At 37.7% G+C, this 14,876-nt stretch overlaps 1 protein-coding gene across 1 annotated transcript in view; it reads left to right on the top strand.

Annotated features, from left to right (window-relative positions):
• The first annotated feature begins 395 nt into the window (after positions 1-395).
• Positions 396-14,876, top strand: part of asz1 (ankyrin repeat, SAM and basic leucine zipper domain containing 1) — a 35,939-nt gene continuing 21,458 nt past the window's right edge. The window contains exons 1-4 of the mRNA XM_075471200.1: positions 396-488; positions 1,169-1,271; positions 7,571-7,693; positions 13,334-13,445. Coding sequence (XP_075327315.1) covers positions 396-488; positions 1,169-1,271; positions 7,571-7,693; positions 13,334-13,445 — 431 coding nt within the window. The remainder of the gene's footprint in view (positions 489-1,168; positions 1,272-7,570; positions 7,694-13,333; positions 13,446-14,876) is intronic.

The following is a 14,876-nucleotide window of genomic DNA, read 5'->3' as shown; positions in this document are numbered from 1 at the left end:
TTTAGTACACTTGTTGTGATAAAACACAAGCGTTTTTTTTTCTTTTACTCTAGGGCTTGCTACCATTACATGTCCAACAAACACAGTGAACTAAATTTTAAATGCTTTTGTTCGTCGGACTCAGTAACAAATAAAACTTTGCTATATCGAACTAGCATACCTATTTCTGAAATTATAAAGATAGATAATATCAAAACAAGGCAGATATACCACAGTAAACCAAAATTACACTTACTCAAACCAAACTTACACAGAATTTCATGTCCTATTGTTGATTTCTTATGGTTAACTAACAGGTGTCTCAAATTTTGATAGCGTCTCACACTCCGCCCACTGACCAGTCCGTGAGTCGGGTACCGACTAGTTTGCGTTTGGCTGGATTTAGGTGCAGTGCCATGGACTACTTTCCCGCTGGAGATGAAAGCGACATCAGCCATGATGACTGGGATATGGGCTTTTGTTCGAATGAGAAGTCTTCTTGCATGAAGGTTAGAAAGTGCATCTTTTCCTCCTTCAGGTTACGCCTGTAGAACTGAACGGTAGCACTAGCATGGAACAATTGCGTATCAATAGCTAACATTAGCTTCCCAGGCTAAACATTAGCTAGGCGTCAAGCCCTGTAGTTTTTGTTCTTCCCGCCTGGTACTATTGTTAGGCCTACTGTCTTTTACCCACAAATGACCTTATATCCTATCAAACAGGATATAAAATTGTAATAGATTTAATCATTTATTTTTTTTTTTTTTAGATAGTAATTAAAAAAAATTGAAAAAGGTGCTCTTTGCCCCTCTCTTTGGTTTTGACCTTTCACAGTCTAAATATGCTGTTCAGGCACTCAGTAATAGATGGAGAAACGCTTTCCTTTTTAAAAATGATTTACTATGAAAAAATATTCTAAAAAATTATTATTCTTTTGTTTAATTTTCATAGATCCAGTCAATTGTAAATGTCTCTATCAACTCTTATGACTTGCACTTGACTTACTTATAACTAACATTAACAGTAATACAGCTGAACATCCCTCCAAATTCTCACCTATAAATCACAGGTAAATTATGACCCCATAGATGAATGAGAGTTTGTCATAATGTAATAATTCCTTTTTTTTCCCCTTTCTTGGCGTAAAATGATTAAAGGTTGATTTATGGTCACTCCTCTGCTTCCTCAGGATCTGGATTCTATTGTACCCCATGAAGAAGTCAATGTTTCAGTGTTTAAAAGAGCCATTAATGAAGGAGACACAGATGCTGTTGAACAGCTGCTGGACAATGGCAAGTACTTGCTTGATATTTATGATGAAACCGCTTTATTGTTGGTGATAAATCAAGTGGCAGTATATGAAAGATCTTATCTACTCAGAAGCCCATAGTCTTCAACGTCTGACTCTCCTCCACATAATGTATCGTATATTTTCAATAGAAGACAGATCTGGATTCTAGGCAGGCTAGCCAAGCACACCCACTGTATCTATGAAGCCGCTGTTTCAGTCATGTAGAATACGATTTGACATTGTCCTGCAAAAACAACAGTGGACCTCCCTAGAAAAGACATCTTGATGATAAGCATGTCTCTCCAAATTTGCAACGTAAACCTATTCATTAATAGTATTGCATATACTTCATCCATTCTACAAGCACTGATGCACCCCTTCTCCGGATGGTTTTTCTCCTCTGGCATGTAGGACCAAATATCAGTTTTTCTAAAAGCAACTGAAACATGGACTCATCTGACCCCAGAACACATTTCCACTGTCTTTCTTTGCAATGTGTTCCTACTAAATTTGACTGCGTATGTGCACATATTTGATACGGCTTAATTCTTGTGTGATAGGGTTCTTCTTCTTCTTCTTCTTCTTCTGCTTAATGGCGGGTCATATCTTTTCGACATATACCGCCACCTACTGAACTACTTCACAGGAGTGTGTAATAAGGACATAGCCTATGACATTTCATTTCAAATCAACAAAGTAAACTAAAACAAAACCAAATAAACAGAAATAAAATTAAAAATAAAACATTATTAAATTCTTTTCAATAAACCTGTATCATTTAGATACATAAGTAAACATCGGATTCTTATTTCTTTCATTTCTTGTTCCTGCAATACATTGTTAATTTCATTTTCTGCCTCAAGGTTTTTCCATATCTGTCTGGATTGATCAAACTTTTTACATTTAAATAAAACATGTGCAACATCTTCTAACACTTGACATTCTGAGCACATGCCATTACTTTTCCCTATCAAATGTAAACTAGCGTTAAGGCCTGTATGACCCAATCTCAGTCTGGTAAATGCGACTTCTTCCTGTCTGTTAAGACCCAATGATGTAATTCTTTTCCCTCCTATACTTCTCTGGTTCTGATGGTAGTGTCTGGCATTACTCTCTGCTTCCCATTCATCTTGCCATCTTTTCATAATTTCTGCTTGGATAAATGCTTTAATATCACCTTTGCCCATTGGAACTTGAATCGTAACTTGCTCTGATTCCATTGCCTTTTTAGCTAATTTGTCAGCCATTTCGTTTCCCATAATGCCATAATGGCCTGGAATCCAACAAAACTGAATTATTAATCCTAGGTTAGAAATATTTAATAACAGGTGCTTCACTTCTAATATCAGATCCTCACGTGTTGTGTTTCCTGTTATAAAACTTTGTAGTGCTGCCATAGAGTCAGTACAGATAATTGTTCTAAGAGGCTTGATCTCTTCCACCCATCGTAGGGCTGTTATTATTGCAGTCATTTCTATTGAGTATATTGATAGGAAGTCACTCACTCTGTATTTGTATCTCTTATCAAATTCTGGGATGTAAATACCAATACCACACCGACCATTGAGGTCTTTAGATCCATCTGTAAATATTTTCATATATCCATAATAATTATTCAAATAGTTTAAGCAAGCATTAGTAAAACTTTGTTTGATACTATGTTCTCTTTTTTCTGCCAATAAATCAATGTTTACTATTGGATCAGGGAGCACCCACGGAGGAATACAACTTATAGCTAATGCTGGTCCACATTTTATCTCTTTTAAACCATAATTATTAACTAATTTATCAATATTCCAACCAAACTCATTGGACTTTTTAGAATATTCCCAACAATCATTAAATACAGAGAGAGATGGGTTGTTAGAACTTCCCTTCAGCCTGACCCAGTAGGTTAATGACAATTTATCATATCTGAACTTAATAGGAGGTTCCTTGGCTTCTACTAATAAAGCACTTGTAGGAGTTGTTGAATAGGCACCTAGGGCAATCCTTAGAGCCCTAAATTGCATTCTTTCAATTTTCTTAAGGGAAGACTTACATGCTGAGCTATATATTAGACAGCCATACTCAATATTTGATCTGATCAGTGCTATATATATGTCAGTCAAAGATTGCCTGTCAGTTCCCCAGTTATGTCCAGTGACCATCCTCATAAGATTAATTACCTTTTTACATTTGGTTTCAATATATTCGATATGATATTTCCATGTGAGTTTGGAGTCCAACCACATTCCCAGATACTTAAATTTTTCCCTTCTCTCAAGTTGCTGATTATATAGCATAAGTTTGTGGGTTTCATGAACTTTCTTCCTGGCAAAATACACAACCTGTGATTTTTGTACAGAAAATTTAAAACCCCAATCCACTCCCCATTGCTCAAGTATATTAATATCCTTTTGCATCTTGCCATTAACATATGTGATGTTGCGCCCTCTTCTCCAGATGACAGCATCATCTGCATATAATAAACCTTCATTATTTTCTCCCAGTTTCTCGTATATGTCATTTATCATTATATTGAACAAGATTGGACTAATAACACTTCCTTTAGGAATACCATTTTCTACAATAAATTCATCGGATAGTGTATCACCTACTTTGATCCATATGGACCGTTGAGAAAGGAAGTTAAGTATATAGTTATACATTTTCCCATGAATTCCTAATTTATCTAGCTTGATCAAAAGACCTTCTCTCCACATAGTATCATAAGCTTTCTCAATATCCAGAAACACTGCAACCATCACTTCTTTCATTACTAATGACTTTTCAATTTCATTGCATATTTTTACCAAAGCATCAGTTGTTGACTTGCACTTCCTAAATCCTGTTTGATATCCTTTAAGAGGGTTGGTGTATTCTAAGAAATAATTTAGACGTGCTACTAAAAGTTTTTCCATTAGTTTGCCAAGATGTGAAGTGAGTGCAATAGGTCTATAATTTCCTGGGTCACTTGAGTCTTTCCCTGGTTTAGGGAATGGAAGGATTCTCGCCCATTTCCATATAAATGGTAATTTCCCTTCATTCCGTACTTTGTTAAAAAGATGAAGTATTTTTTCTAAAATATTGTTCGGTAATTTCCTGAACATAACATAACATAAGTTATCATTCCCTGGAGCAGAGTATGCAGTATTATTTAATGCCCTTTTAAGTTCTGTCATATTAAACTCTGAATCCATAAAAGACATATTTGATTCTTTGGTGTATAAGATATTTCGGTTTACTTTCATTCTTTCCGTTTTTTATATCGTTCCTCAAGATGGTTACCCTTGTGTATATCTGCAAAACCTTTAGCCAGCATATTGGCTTTATCAATATCTGAAATGGCTTGAATCCCATCTTTGATTAAAACAGGGATATGAGGAGGTTTATATTTTCCTATCATCTTCTTTATCATCATCCAAACTTCATTCAAAGTTGTTTGAAATTTGAAATTGAAATTGTCTCCATGATTCCCTCTTAGTCTCTTTAATTATTTTCCGAGCTACAGCCTTCTTCCCTTGATAACTAATAAGATTGTCCATCGTAAGTGTTCTACGTAGTATTTTAAAGGCTCTATTCCTATCCTTGATGGCTTTACAGCACTTATCGTTCCACCATGGAACATTAATTTGTTTCTTTTGATTTTGATTAATAGGAATACTTTGACTAGCAGCAGAAAATATAAACGCACTGACATTTCCATTCATTTCATCAACTGTTTGTTCATTATTAATGGATAGATTTCCACTTCCTTCACATATTTCTACATATTTCTCCCAGTCTGCTTTTTAAAAAACCCATCTTTGAGGAACATAGCCTTGTTCAATCTTAATCTCAACATCAACTTGGCATATAATTGGGAAGTGGTCACTACCCATGCTTGTATTTGTATCTATTTCCCACTCACATCTACTAGCAATTTTCCTATTTACTAAGGTAAGATCAATACAGGACATTTCATTTTTATAAATATTAATTGTAGTGCCATGGCCATTATTTAAACATACTAACATTCTGTCATTCATCATGTCTTCTACTGCTTCACCATTCAAATCTGTCTGTTTACTGCCCCATAAACTATTGTGAGCATTGAAGTCCCCACACCAAATCTCTCTGCCGTTTTCCTTGACAATACTTTTCAATAATTCACTAGTTAATGGTTTACATGGGTTGTAATAGTTAATGATTGTAAAATTCCCACTAACGTCATTAAATATTTCAGTAATCACACATTCATGATCTTTGGACTTAGTATATCTATACGGAACTCCTAATTTAATAAATGTCATACACCCCCCACCTCTACCTTTTTCTCTATCATATCTGATGCTATTGTATCCTTTCAGTATAAAATCCAGGTGTGGTTTAAGCCATGTTTCCTGAATGCATATTACTTCAGGTTTCTTTTCTAATTCATGTACATATCTCTTAAATTCTTGGCCATTCGCAATTAAACTTCTAGCATTCCATTGTAGAATGAGAAGTACCATCAAACTTTTAACTAGTATTTTGCCCAGCATATTTATTATTCATCATCTCTTGTATCTTGTTTGTGAACTGAATCCTAAAAAGTCATTGGCAGTTTCTACAATTAATTTGACCTTATCAATTCCCTGTGGGAGATCTGTGCAAATAAAGGCAAGAAAGTCACTTTTCTTAACCAACATCATTTCTTCTGACATTTTCTTTTTGAATTGGCAGCATTCTGACTGATGAGCATCAGGCTTATTGGCCTGCTGGATTCTCTCATCATAACTCCTGGGATTCACTCTGGGGTTTGCTCCTACTGGGTTGTTAGCACTTAACCTCCCAGTCTTTTGTTCAATTATATCGTGAGGAACTTCAAGGTTATTTTTCTTCACAATATCAATTTTCTTTGCAGCCTCTGCATAAGAAACTTTATGGGAGATTTTATACTTCTGGACTTCTCTGGCCTCTGTGTTTCTCACAACCTCCATAAGCTGCACTATGGTTGCCTCCACAATTACAGCATTTCAATACAGCATCTTGTTCGCATTTACCATATTCATGCTCTCCTCCACACTTAGCACATCTAGGTTTTCCTCGGCATTGATTAGCAACATGACCAAATCGTTGACACTTAAAGCATCTTAATGGAGGGGGAGTATACTCTCGCACTGTATAAGACATATAGCCCATTTGAACTCTGGTTGGTATTTCTTTATTGAAGCATAACAAAATAGACATACTTTCTATTTTCTCTTTGCCTTTTGTCATGCGTTTATCTTCAACAACACCGTACTCTTTTAAACTTTCCATAATCTCCTCTATTGTTACCGAAATTGGAATTCCAGATATTACCCCTCTGCTCTTAGATGTTGCACCAGGAATGTGTGATGTTATCTTAAGTGAATTGAGTGTAGTTTTCTTGAGTGTTATTTTGCTGCTCCTTAGAGTTTGCAAAGATCAATATCCTTCCATTTCCCATGAACCGCGCATGATTAATCTTGCCCATTTCCTTCTCAATTGCTTTGGTTATATGAATTGGGTGCATATCGGGTCCTCCTTTTTGATCAAAAACTACAATCACTTTCCAAACTTCATCCTGGGCTCTCAATGGGTTGCTCAGTTCAGCTTTGCTCTTCTTCGCCATTATCGTTGATTCTATGGAATCCCCTTCACTGTCTGATCGTTGCCTTGTTTGCTTTTTGTTATTTATAACATCCTCCCAAAACATATTCCCATCATCAAGCATGTTATCTAAACTTAGAGATGCAAACTGTCCACCAGATGTCTCAGCCATTGTCCCAATTACATTCACTGTGAATAGTTTACCGTCCTTCTGTTGTTTTGCTTCACAAACGATATTCCCGCTGTTAGTGTTTCAAAAACGTCCAGCCGTCGTGATAGGGTTTCAGGTTACATTTCTAGATGTAGTGGTAGACTGCGATGAGTGACCATGGTTTTCCAAAGTATTCCAGAGCCCATGTGCCCATGGTGATTTGAGGTAGTGCCACCTGGGGGCGGGAGGGTCGCAATTTGTTTGAGGAATTTGAAAATGTCAGTTCTGAGTTTTTGCTGCGTTTTTAAAAAAAACTGCCCAATATTCCTGGAAATGTGTGTACATGTATAAGCTGAACCTAGATATTTTACTATTTGCATATTTGTTTGTTGGATAATTATTGGTTTTAACATTTGAGGTTTTGGATATTATACATTGAATGTGGAAATATGCCATTGAGATGGCATTTGATACAACCATTGTAAATGCATGCGTACACTGTACTTTTTGGAGAAAAAAAAATTGTATAACAACCTTAAAAAGTGTTAATTTGTTGTTTTTGGTGTGGACAGGTATGGATGTGGAAACCAGGCTCGGCTTTGAATGGACTCCTCTGATGTATGCTGTCAATATGGCGAACTATGACCTGGCCAAATTGCTACTCGATAGAGGGGCTTCTGCTAATTTCAGCAAAGGTCAGACCATTATAGTTGACCATAATTCAGATTTCTTTTTTTTTTTAAATAAGTTGAGTATTAGGTTGTTTTTGTTGTTGTTGTTTGTTTGTTTGTTTTCCTTTAGTATGTTTACATGATTATTTTTCTTTCTTACAGGACAAGTATTGAACTATTAGTTTTAGCCAAATGGCTACATTTACATTTTTGCAAAATGTTTGTTTAGTTATAAAACACATTATAATTTAACTTGGTCTTCTCTCTACATAGCAACCTTTTCACTAAATTAGCCTTGGTTCTGATACTGATTCTGTTAATAATTCTCAGAACCACATCGTTCTCTTGCAAACTAGTCCGTGCTTTAAATAATGCTTACCGCGTGCCTTTGACGTTACGACAGATGTTATCATCATTCGATCTTACTTGAAACCTTTAATTATTTTTATTTATTTCCAGCTGGAATAGTTTTTTGTTTTGTTTTTTCTTCCAGCTTCCGAACTTGTTTATTTTTTTTTTTTTATCAGAAACGCTGATTTTTGTCAGACGGAATGGAACCAGTTCTGTTTTGGTCGGAAAGACATAATATTCCATTATTCTTTTACCGGTATTTGTTTTAATTTCTTTTCCATAGAATTGTCAAGTGAACACAAGATTAATTTCTGAAATGCCACAACATAAAATCTGATGATTAAGCACATTTCTATTTACTGGTTTATAGCAAATAAAGTATGATGCATAGTGCTATGATTTGATGGCGGTCTTAGATGGGTTGCGTAAGCCTGTTACCTTTCCTTTACGTGAGTAAATGGACAGAAGTTGTTGAGCATTTTATTTTGTAGTACTCATTTAAATAATCTGTTTGCCAATCAGCTTTTTTTAATGAGAAGCAAAGACAGGTGATGATTCCTGAATAGAATGTTTCTTTACATCATAACAAAAAAAAAACTGTTTTCTATATGCACTTAAAAAGGCTTTCATTATTATTGTTTACTGAAAATGGTTTCAATTAATGAGACCAATTTATAGTTGCTTGGAAATTGTAAGTTAAAGGCCAGGGCAGTGTTGCAGTCCTGATTACAGCTAAACTTGATGCCAGAAATATCTGACATCAAAATAATAATTTTTAAAGTGGCCCTTTTCCGGCCAGCCAGTCCACTCCCAGCAGGCGGGTCATGAATGCTCCTATCTACTCCAGTCAAGGTAACACTTGTTATCAGATGAAACCCACCAGCTATTCAGTTTTACTGCAGCTAAAGGTTAAACTGTATTAACTTCATTTTTGTCTGGCTCTGATAGTTCAGTTTACTTATTGTTACCATTGTTTGTTTTTTCTTGAACTTGGATGCATTACTCTTAAGCTATTTAAGCATCTAGATCCACAAAAATCAAACTTTAATCCTCCCTTTATAGTTTCTCCTTCAATAGATGCTGGTGCACACTGAGAACTAGCCAAGAATATTGATAAATGAATTCCTGACTAGAAACCACCTTGCTGTTGGATCATACCAGTCGCTAACGAAGAACAAACGAATGCCCAAAGACATCAATACATGGAAGCAATATTTTAGAAGAGTGGACCAAAATTCTCAACATTGTGAGATTGATAAAGGTCCACAGAAAATGATAACTTTAAGTAATGACGTGAAAGGTCACTTAGTTGGGTGTAGTCAGTTGTTCACACACTTCTACATTTAGTCTGTTTTTGTTTAAAATATTCACTTTCAAGTATTCACTTTATTTTAAGACCTGGTAAGGACCAGAAGATTTATTTATTTATTATCCCCCCCCTAATTCTTTCTTGGTATGAAAACCCTAGAGGAAACATTTAGTTTCTTTTTCAAATGACCGTGTTCAAATTACTTTAAATTGATGGATGGTTGATAAAGGCTCATTTATCTTTTATCCCTTGCCCACCACTTAAAATAAGAATTTAGATCAATTAGGACAGATGGTTTGTTTCAGCAATGGTATTTCATCGCTACACTTCAGTTCTGAATACCAGACAGCCACATGTAACCCTCTTGGTCCCTCTTGCATTGGTGTCCAGCTATTTCTCCCTTTGGCACATTTTTTCAATTTCTTCACCTGCTCCAGCCAAGCACCAGGGAACCGATTAGACATATGCTTCAGTACTCTTCATCTGACATTACTTTATGGTGATGACGCCAAAGAGGACCTTTTGGAGAAACACTCTGCTGATCCTTTGTGTTCTTGGTTTATGCTGACTGCACCCTCATCCCAAAGCAATAAAAATTGAAGGCATCTGTTGTATTTAGGTCAGTCTGGTTAAAAGATTTTCCTTGTTTTATACACAAACGCACACAAAAACTTGGTATTTGGTGAATTGCAGCGATTGCCTCAGGTATATAAGCAATGTTCAGTCTGGGGATTTACAATAAAATTTTGGCATGAATTTGTACCACATGTCACTGGCTTGTGAGCATGTGCAAAAAAATGAAGGAAAGTTTAAGGAAACTATCAGTCTGGTTCTGAAGTGTCCAAAGAAAACCTTCACATGTCCGCTCAAAGTCACCGGACCTAGATTTAAGCCTAAGCACTAGTCATGCTCTTGATATCTGATGTTAATTAGATTTCAGTCCAGAATGCCGAGTTAAACTGTGTGTGTGACTGATTTAGCATGGGCTCAACATCTGATGCTTGAGGCAGGTGAAGGAAACAATTAAACGGGAGGATGACGTGTGGTCACGTCCTGATGGTGTTTGTCCAAGCAGCGAAGCTGAGAGGAGGAATGCGCCAGTGATTGATAACGGTCACCATGCTGCTGTCCTGCTCTCTCACCAATTCTGAGACCTCAGATTTATTTACTCCAGTCCTCCTTAGACGCAAACCAGGCAGTTTGGTTTACACCCACACACACATAATGTAAACACACACATTCACACACAGATATTTAGCCAAACATCCACAGCCACAAAGACTCAGAAATCTACGTACAGATGTAGAGGCCCCTGTAAGTGTGTGTGCACACATATGTATACACATTTATTCAGAAACATTTTGATGCAAACCGTGATGGACTCAAACTGGACTGAATTATTGCTGGAACTAAACAGGAATTGAGCGCGTTGCTGCTCATACCAAGGAAACGATAAGGAGACAACTCTTTGGCTACAGTTGTATAAAGACAGCCACACTTCCTGATGCCAGATATGAAGCTGTCCTTCTCCATCACTTGGTTCTGTTCAAAATTTTCTTTATAACTTCCTCAAGCATAACACTTTACACAACTTGAGTTTTTAAATAAGAATAAGTCTCATCAATGATCTAGTTGCCAATGACACCATGAACCAGGGTTTATACCAAGCAATATCTTAGATATTGGCAATAACGAGCCAGAGAAAAACTTTGCAATCAGACACCCTTTCACCTTAGAAAAGGTGTAAAAGTGTGATGGCTTAGCTGTAAATCTTGGTGACAAAGTAATTAACCAAGTCAAAAAGCTAAACATTTAAAATGCACCTATAAACGCCAACATGTAAACTATTGACAGAACTCCTAAACCTCAATCATCTTCTTATCACCCACATTGGTGTGCCTGCGCAATGTTTTGTGGATGATTTACGCGGTTTGTCTGGTCTGCATATAATGGCCCTCATTTATCAAACTTGCGTAAGACAAAAACGTGCGTAGGTCGTGTGTATGTTCTTTTCTGCGCAAAGGTTGGCATTTATCAAATCCATCGTGAACGCAGGAAAGATGAAATCGCCACGACAGGTCTGAGGCCGGTGTACGCACTTTTCCATTTTGACTTGCTGTGACTGCAACACAGCAGCGTCACTAGTGCGTGCTCAGGAGTCGCAACAAATCCCTAGGTTAAAATTACAGACTTATCACTTCAAAGAAGGCCCATGTTTTATTTGACTTCAACATAAATATAAACATAAACGCAAATTAAATTAAACAAGTACAACTCTGTAATTGGAAGAGTGATGGCTCATTATTCAACCGCGCACCCTCACACCGAACAGGAGAGACGCTTTAACACTGCGCATACGCGCACGCGTGCCACTGTGGAGAGGTGTATAGGGCTCCTAAAGCTGGATCTGTCTCTCGGCTGCGGGGGGAACCCTATACGCCCGAAAAGGTATGCAATATTATTATTGCATGCGGGGATCTCCATAACATTGCCCAAAAGAATGGAGTGCCATTTCCAGGTGTACATCCAGAGGACCCCGCACCCAGAGATCCCTTCCACCTGCCTGCACAGCCAAGAGCGCTCAGGAGGAGAGAGGGACGTATTCAGCTATTCTGACTTTTGGTAAGCATTCTGTTATTCAAGGAAAAAAGAAAGGAGAACAAGGATTTCTTTCAGCATTTATTCTGTGACTTCAGTGTTTCATTTATGTCTTTCAATGTACTGTCGATAGATTGCATGGTGTGTGTCAAAGCCATCATCCACTTCACGATCTCTGTTTGTCTTTCCAGGACCTCTGTGGTCAACACGGCTGGCCGGTGTGACGAGGCAGACCGGGGGGCAGAGGCAGAGGCTTCGGATGTTGGCGGGGCCGCGTATTCGTTGCGCGGGTCAGGTTGCCCGGATGCCACTTCGGATTCATCTGTGAATGAAAACTATTAGTTTGATTAGGAACCTCATTTGTGTTGAATATTAAAGCAACTGTGTTATTTAAACGTCTTGGGTGTGCAGTCATTCTTACCATTCTCGAGCTCTAGCATGGGCGCATCAGTGTCAAGTTTCGTAGCCCCGATCAGGCCAGCCACCCTCTCCTCCAAGGCACTCAAATCCAAACCTGGATCAGACACCCCCCCCCCCCCCCCCAGCTGCGACCTTCTTTTTTAGGCCAATTTCATATCGGACCACTTCTTACTGATCTTATTGGAGAAAAAGTAAAACATCGTTTAATTTTAGATTTCATTTAATCTGGAGTTTATCACATTTTATTGACCATCACAGTAGGGGAAAATACATAACTCGTCCTGTCTGCGATTTACATCGCCAACGCCAGCGTTTCTTTGCCGCCTTTCGTCTATCCATGTCGCAAACTCTAGAGGTGCGGCCTCTCAACCCCCTTTTGTAGAAGGCGTGGTTAGGATCATTACGATGGATTTCAGCCACCGGATTTATCAACAGCCGCTCGGTTTTACGATGGGATTGGTGTGGTACGCATGTTCTGTAAATCTCACTTGAGCCTCTGCGTACGACGAGTTCTCCGCTCATATATACGATGCTTTCTACGACGGCTTGATAAATGAGGGCCAATATGTAATCTTTTTTACATCAACTAATTGCTGTTTTATTTACATTTATGTAATAAAAGCAATCAAGTGACGCATGGAATCTGATCTTGGAAATAACCGATACAGTCATAAAAGTCTAATTTCAACGCCAGAAAAATTTTTAAAGCTTTCTTGCATTTTAGCTGCCAGGTGCATTTGATGTGTTTAGTTTCCAAGAAACAGCCACGTCAAAGAGTGTGTGTGTGAGTGATTCAACTTCCACACAGGTGTTTTTTGTCAGCAGCAATATGTCTGAGGTTTTCCCAGTCCAAAAGAAGCTGTCATCCCATTGTCTCTTTAATTGTTTTCTGCTTAATTAACGTTTGACGTCATTTTTAATATATGCTCAACTAAATGTTTGCCTAGATAAAATTGGTTCTTGAATTGTTGTTTGCTTGTCCACAGATAATTGGACTGTTCTCATGGCAAGTTGCACCGCATCTGCCAGTGAGGACAAAATTGCCCGTTGTGTAGAGCTTCTGCTGTCCAGGAATGCTGATCCCAACATGGTGGACAGGTGAGAGAGGGGGGTGATGGAGATGTGTTTTAGTTTCAAATATTTGTAGGATTTTCAACACACTTCGTACAGTCATAAAAATTCTTCCCTAGAACGAGGAACTAAAGAAGACAGAGTTGCTGGATCAAATTTCCTTTGATGGTTCTCCTTATGTTCAGCTGCCATGTGGTAGCATTATGCACCACTGTGCTCCATACAGTGTGTGTATATTTGTGTGTTTTGTTTGGAATGTCCTGTTTTGGCATCTGCATTCACAGAAGGATACCAGACAGACAGACAAACAAACACAGAGTGTAAAGCGTGGGCAAGAGTATTTTCCAAAAAAAAAATTTCAACCCTCAGATGGAAGTATGGCTTTGCTCATTTTTAGGTCCAAAGCTGGTTGTGTAGGTGTAGTTGGAAGAAAAGAATAGAACAGAAAAAGGGGGGAGTCATGCACAACACTCTATGCTTACCCACCAGTAGTCAGCAATCAATTACAACTAATTACTCTTCTATTCACACAATTATACACTAATGAAAACATGCTCTTTTACGTTGCATTTCTGTAAAATAATAAAATTAAAAAAATAGGTATGTCATTAAGTGGAGGTTTCAAAGTGTCACTGAAGCCCCCTTTGTCTTTATTTAGTTTATTTAGTTTCAGTTTATATCACTTACATCGGTGTAGAACATCAGAACATGCCTACAGACGCTGCTACAAAGTAAAAATAAATATCAACGTGGTTGGAACAACAAGCAGAGTATGTATTTGTGTTTTTCTTGATTCGGACATTTCTTAAAAAACTTAAGCATATTGAACTGGAAGCGAGACAGGTGTATTTTGTTTAGTTTTTTCTTCTTTAACAAAGAAAATACAAAGCTTCCAAAGTTAAAGGGATAGTTTGCCTCTTTTGACATGAAGCTGTATGACATCCCATATTAGCAATATCATTTATGAACATTTTCTTACCCCCCGCTGTGTCCTGTGAGCCGAGTTCCAGCCTCGTTTTGGCGTTGACGAAGGTAGTCCGGCTAATTTGCTAGGGTCCTGAAAATAAAGCGTCTTTCTTCTCAAAACAATATGCGTTCAAAAGAGTAATACATTAGCATCACAAAATCATTCTCCAGAAAAAAGTCAGGCCTCACAATTGCTTGGCGATTGAAGGTAGAGAGAAATGGCACCAAGCGATTGTGAGGTCTGACTTTTTCTGGCTAACGATTTTGTGATGCAAATATATTACTCTTTTGAACGCATATTGTTTTGAGAAGCAAAACGCTTTATTTTTTAAGTCCCACCCAACTAGCCGGACTACCTTCGTCAACGCCAAAACGAGGCTGGAGCTCGGCTCACAGGACGCAGCAGGGGGTAAGAAAATGTTCATAAATGATATTGCTAATATGGGATGTCATACAGCTTCATGTCAAAAGAGGCGAACTATCCCTTTAACC

Source organism: Odontesthes bonariensis, chromosome 7, assembly GCF_027942865.1.
Source record: "Odontesthes bonariensis isolate fOdoBon6 chromosome 7, fOdoBon6.hap1, whole genome shotgun sequence".
Classification (NCBI taxonomy): Eukaryota; Metazoa; Chordata; class Actinopteri; order Atheriniformes; family Atherinopsidae; genus Odontesthes; species Odontesthes bonariensis.
Note: the sequence above shows the minus strand (reverse complement) of the source record. Positions and strands in the feature narration are given on the sequence as shown.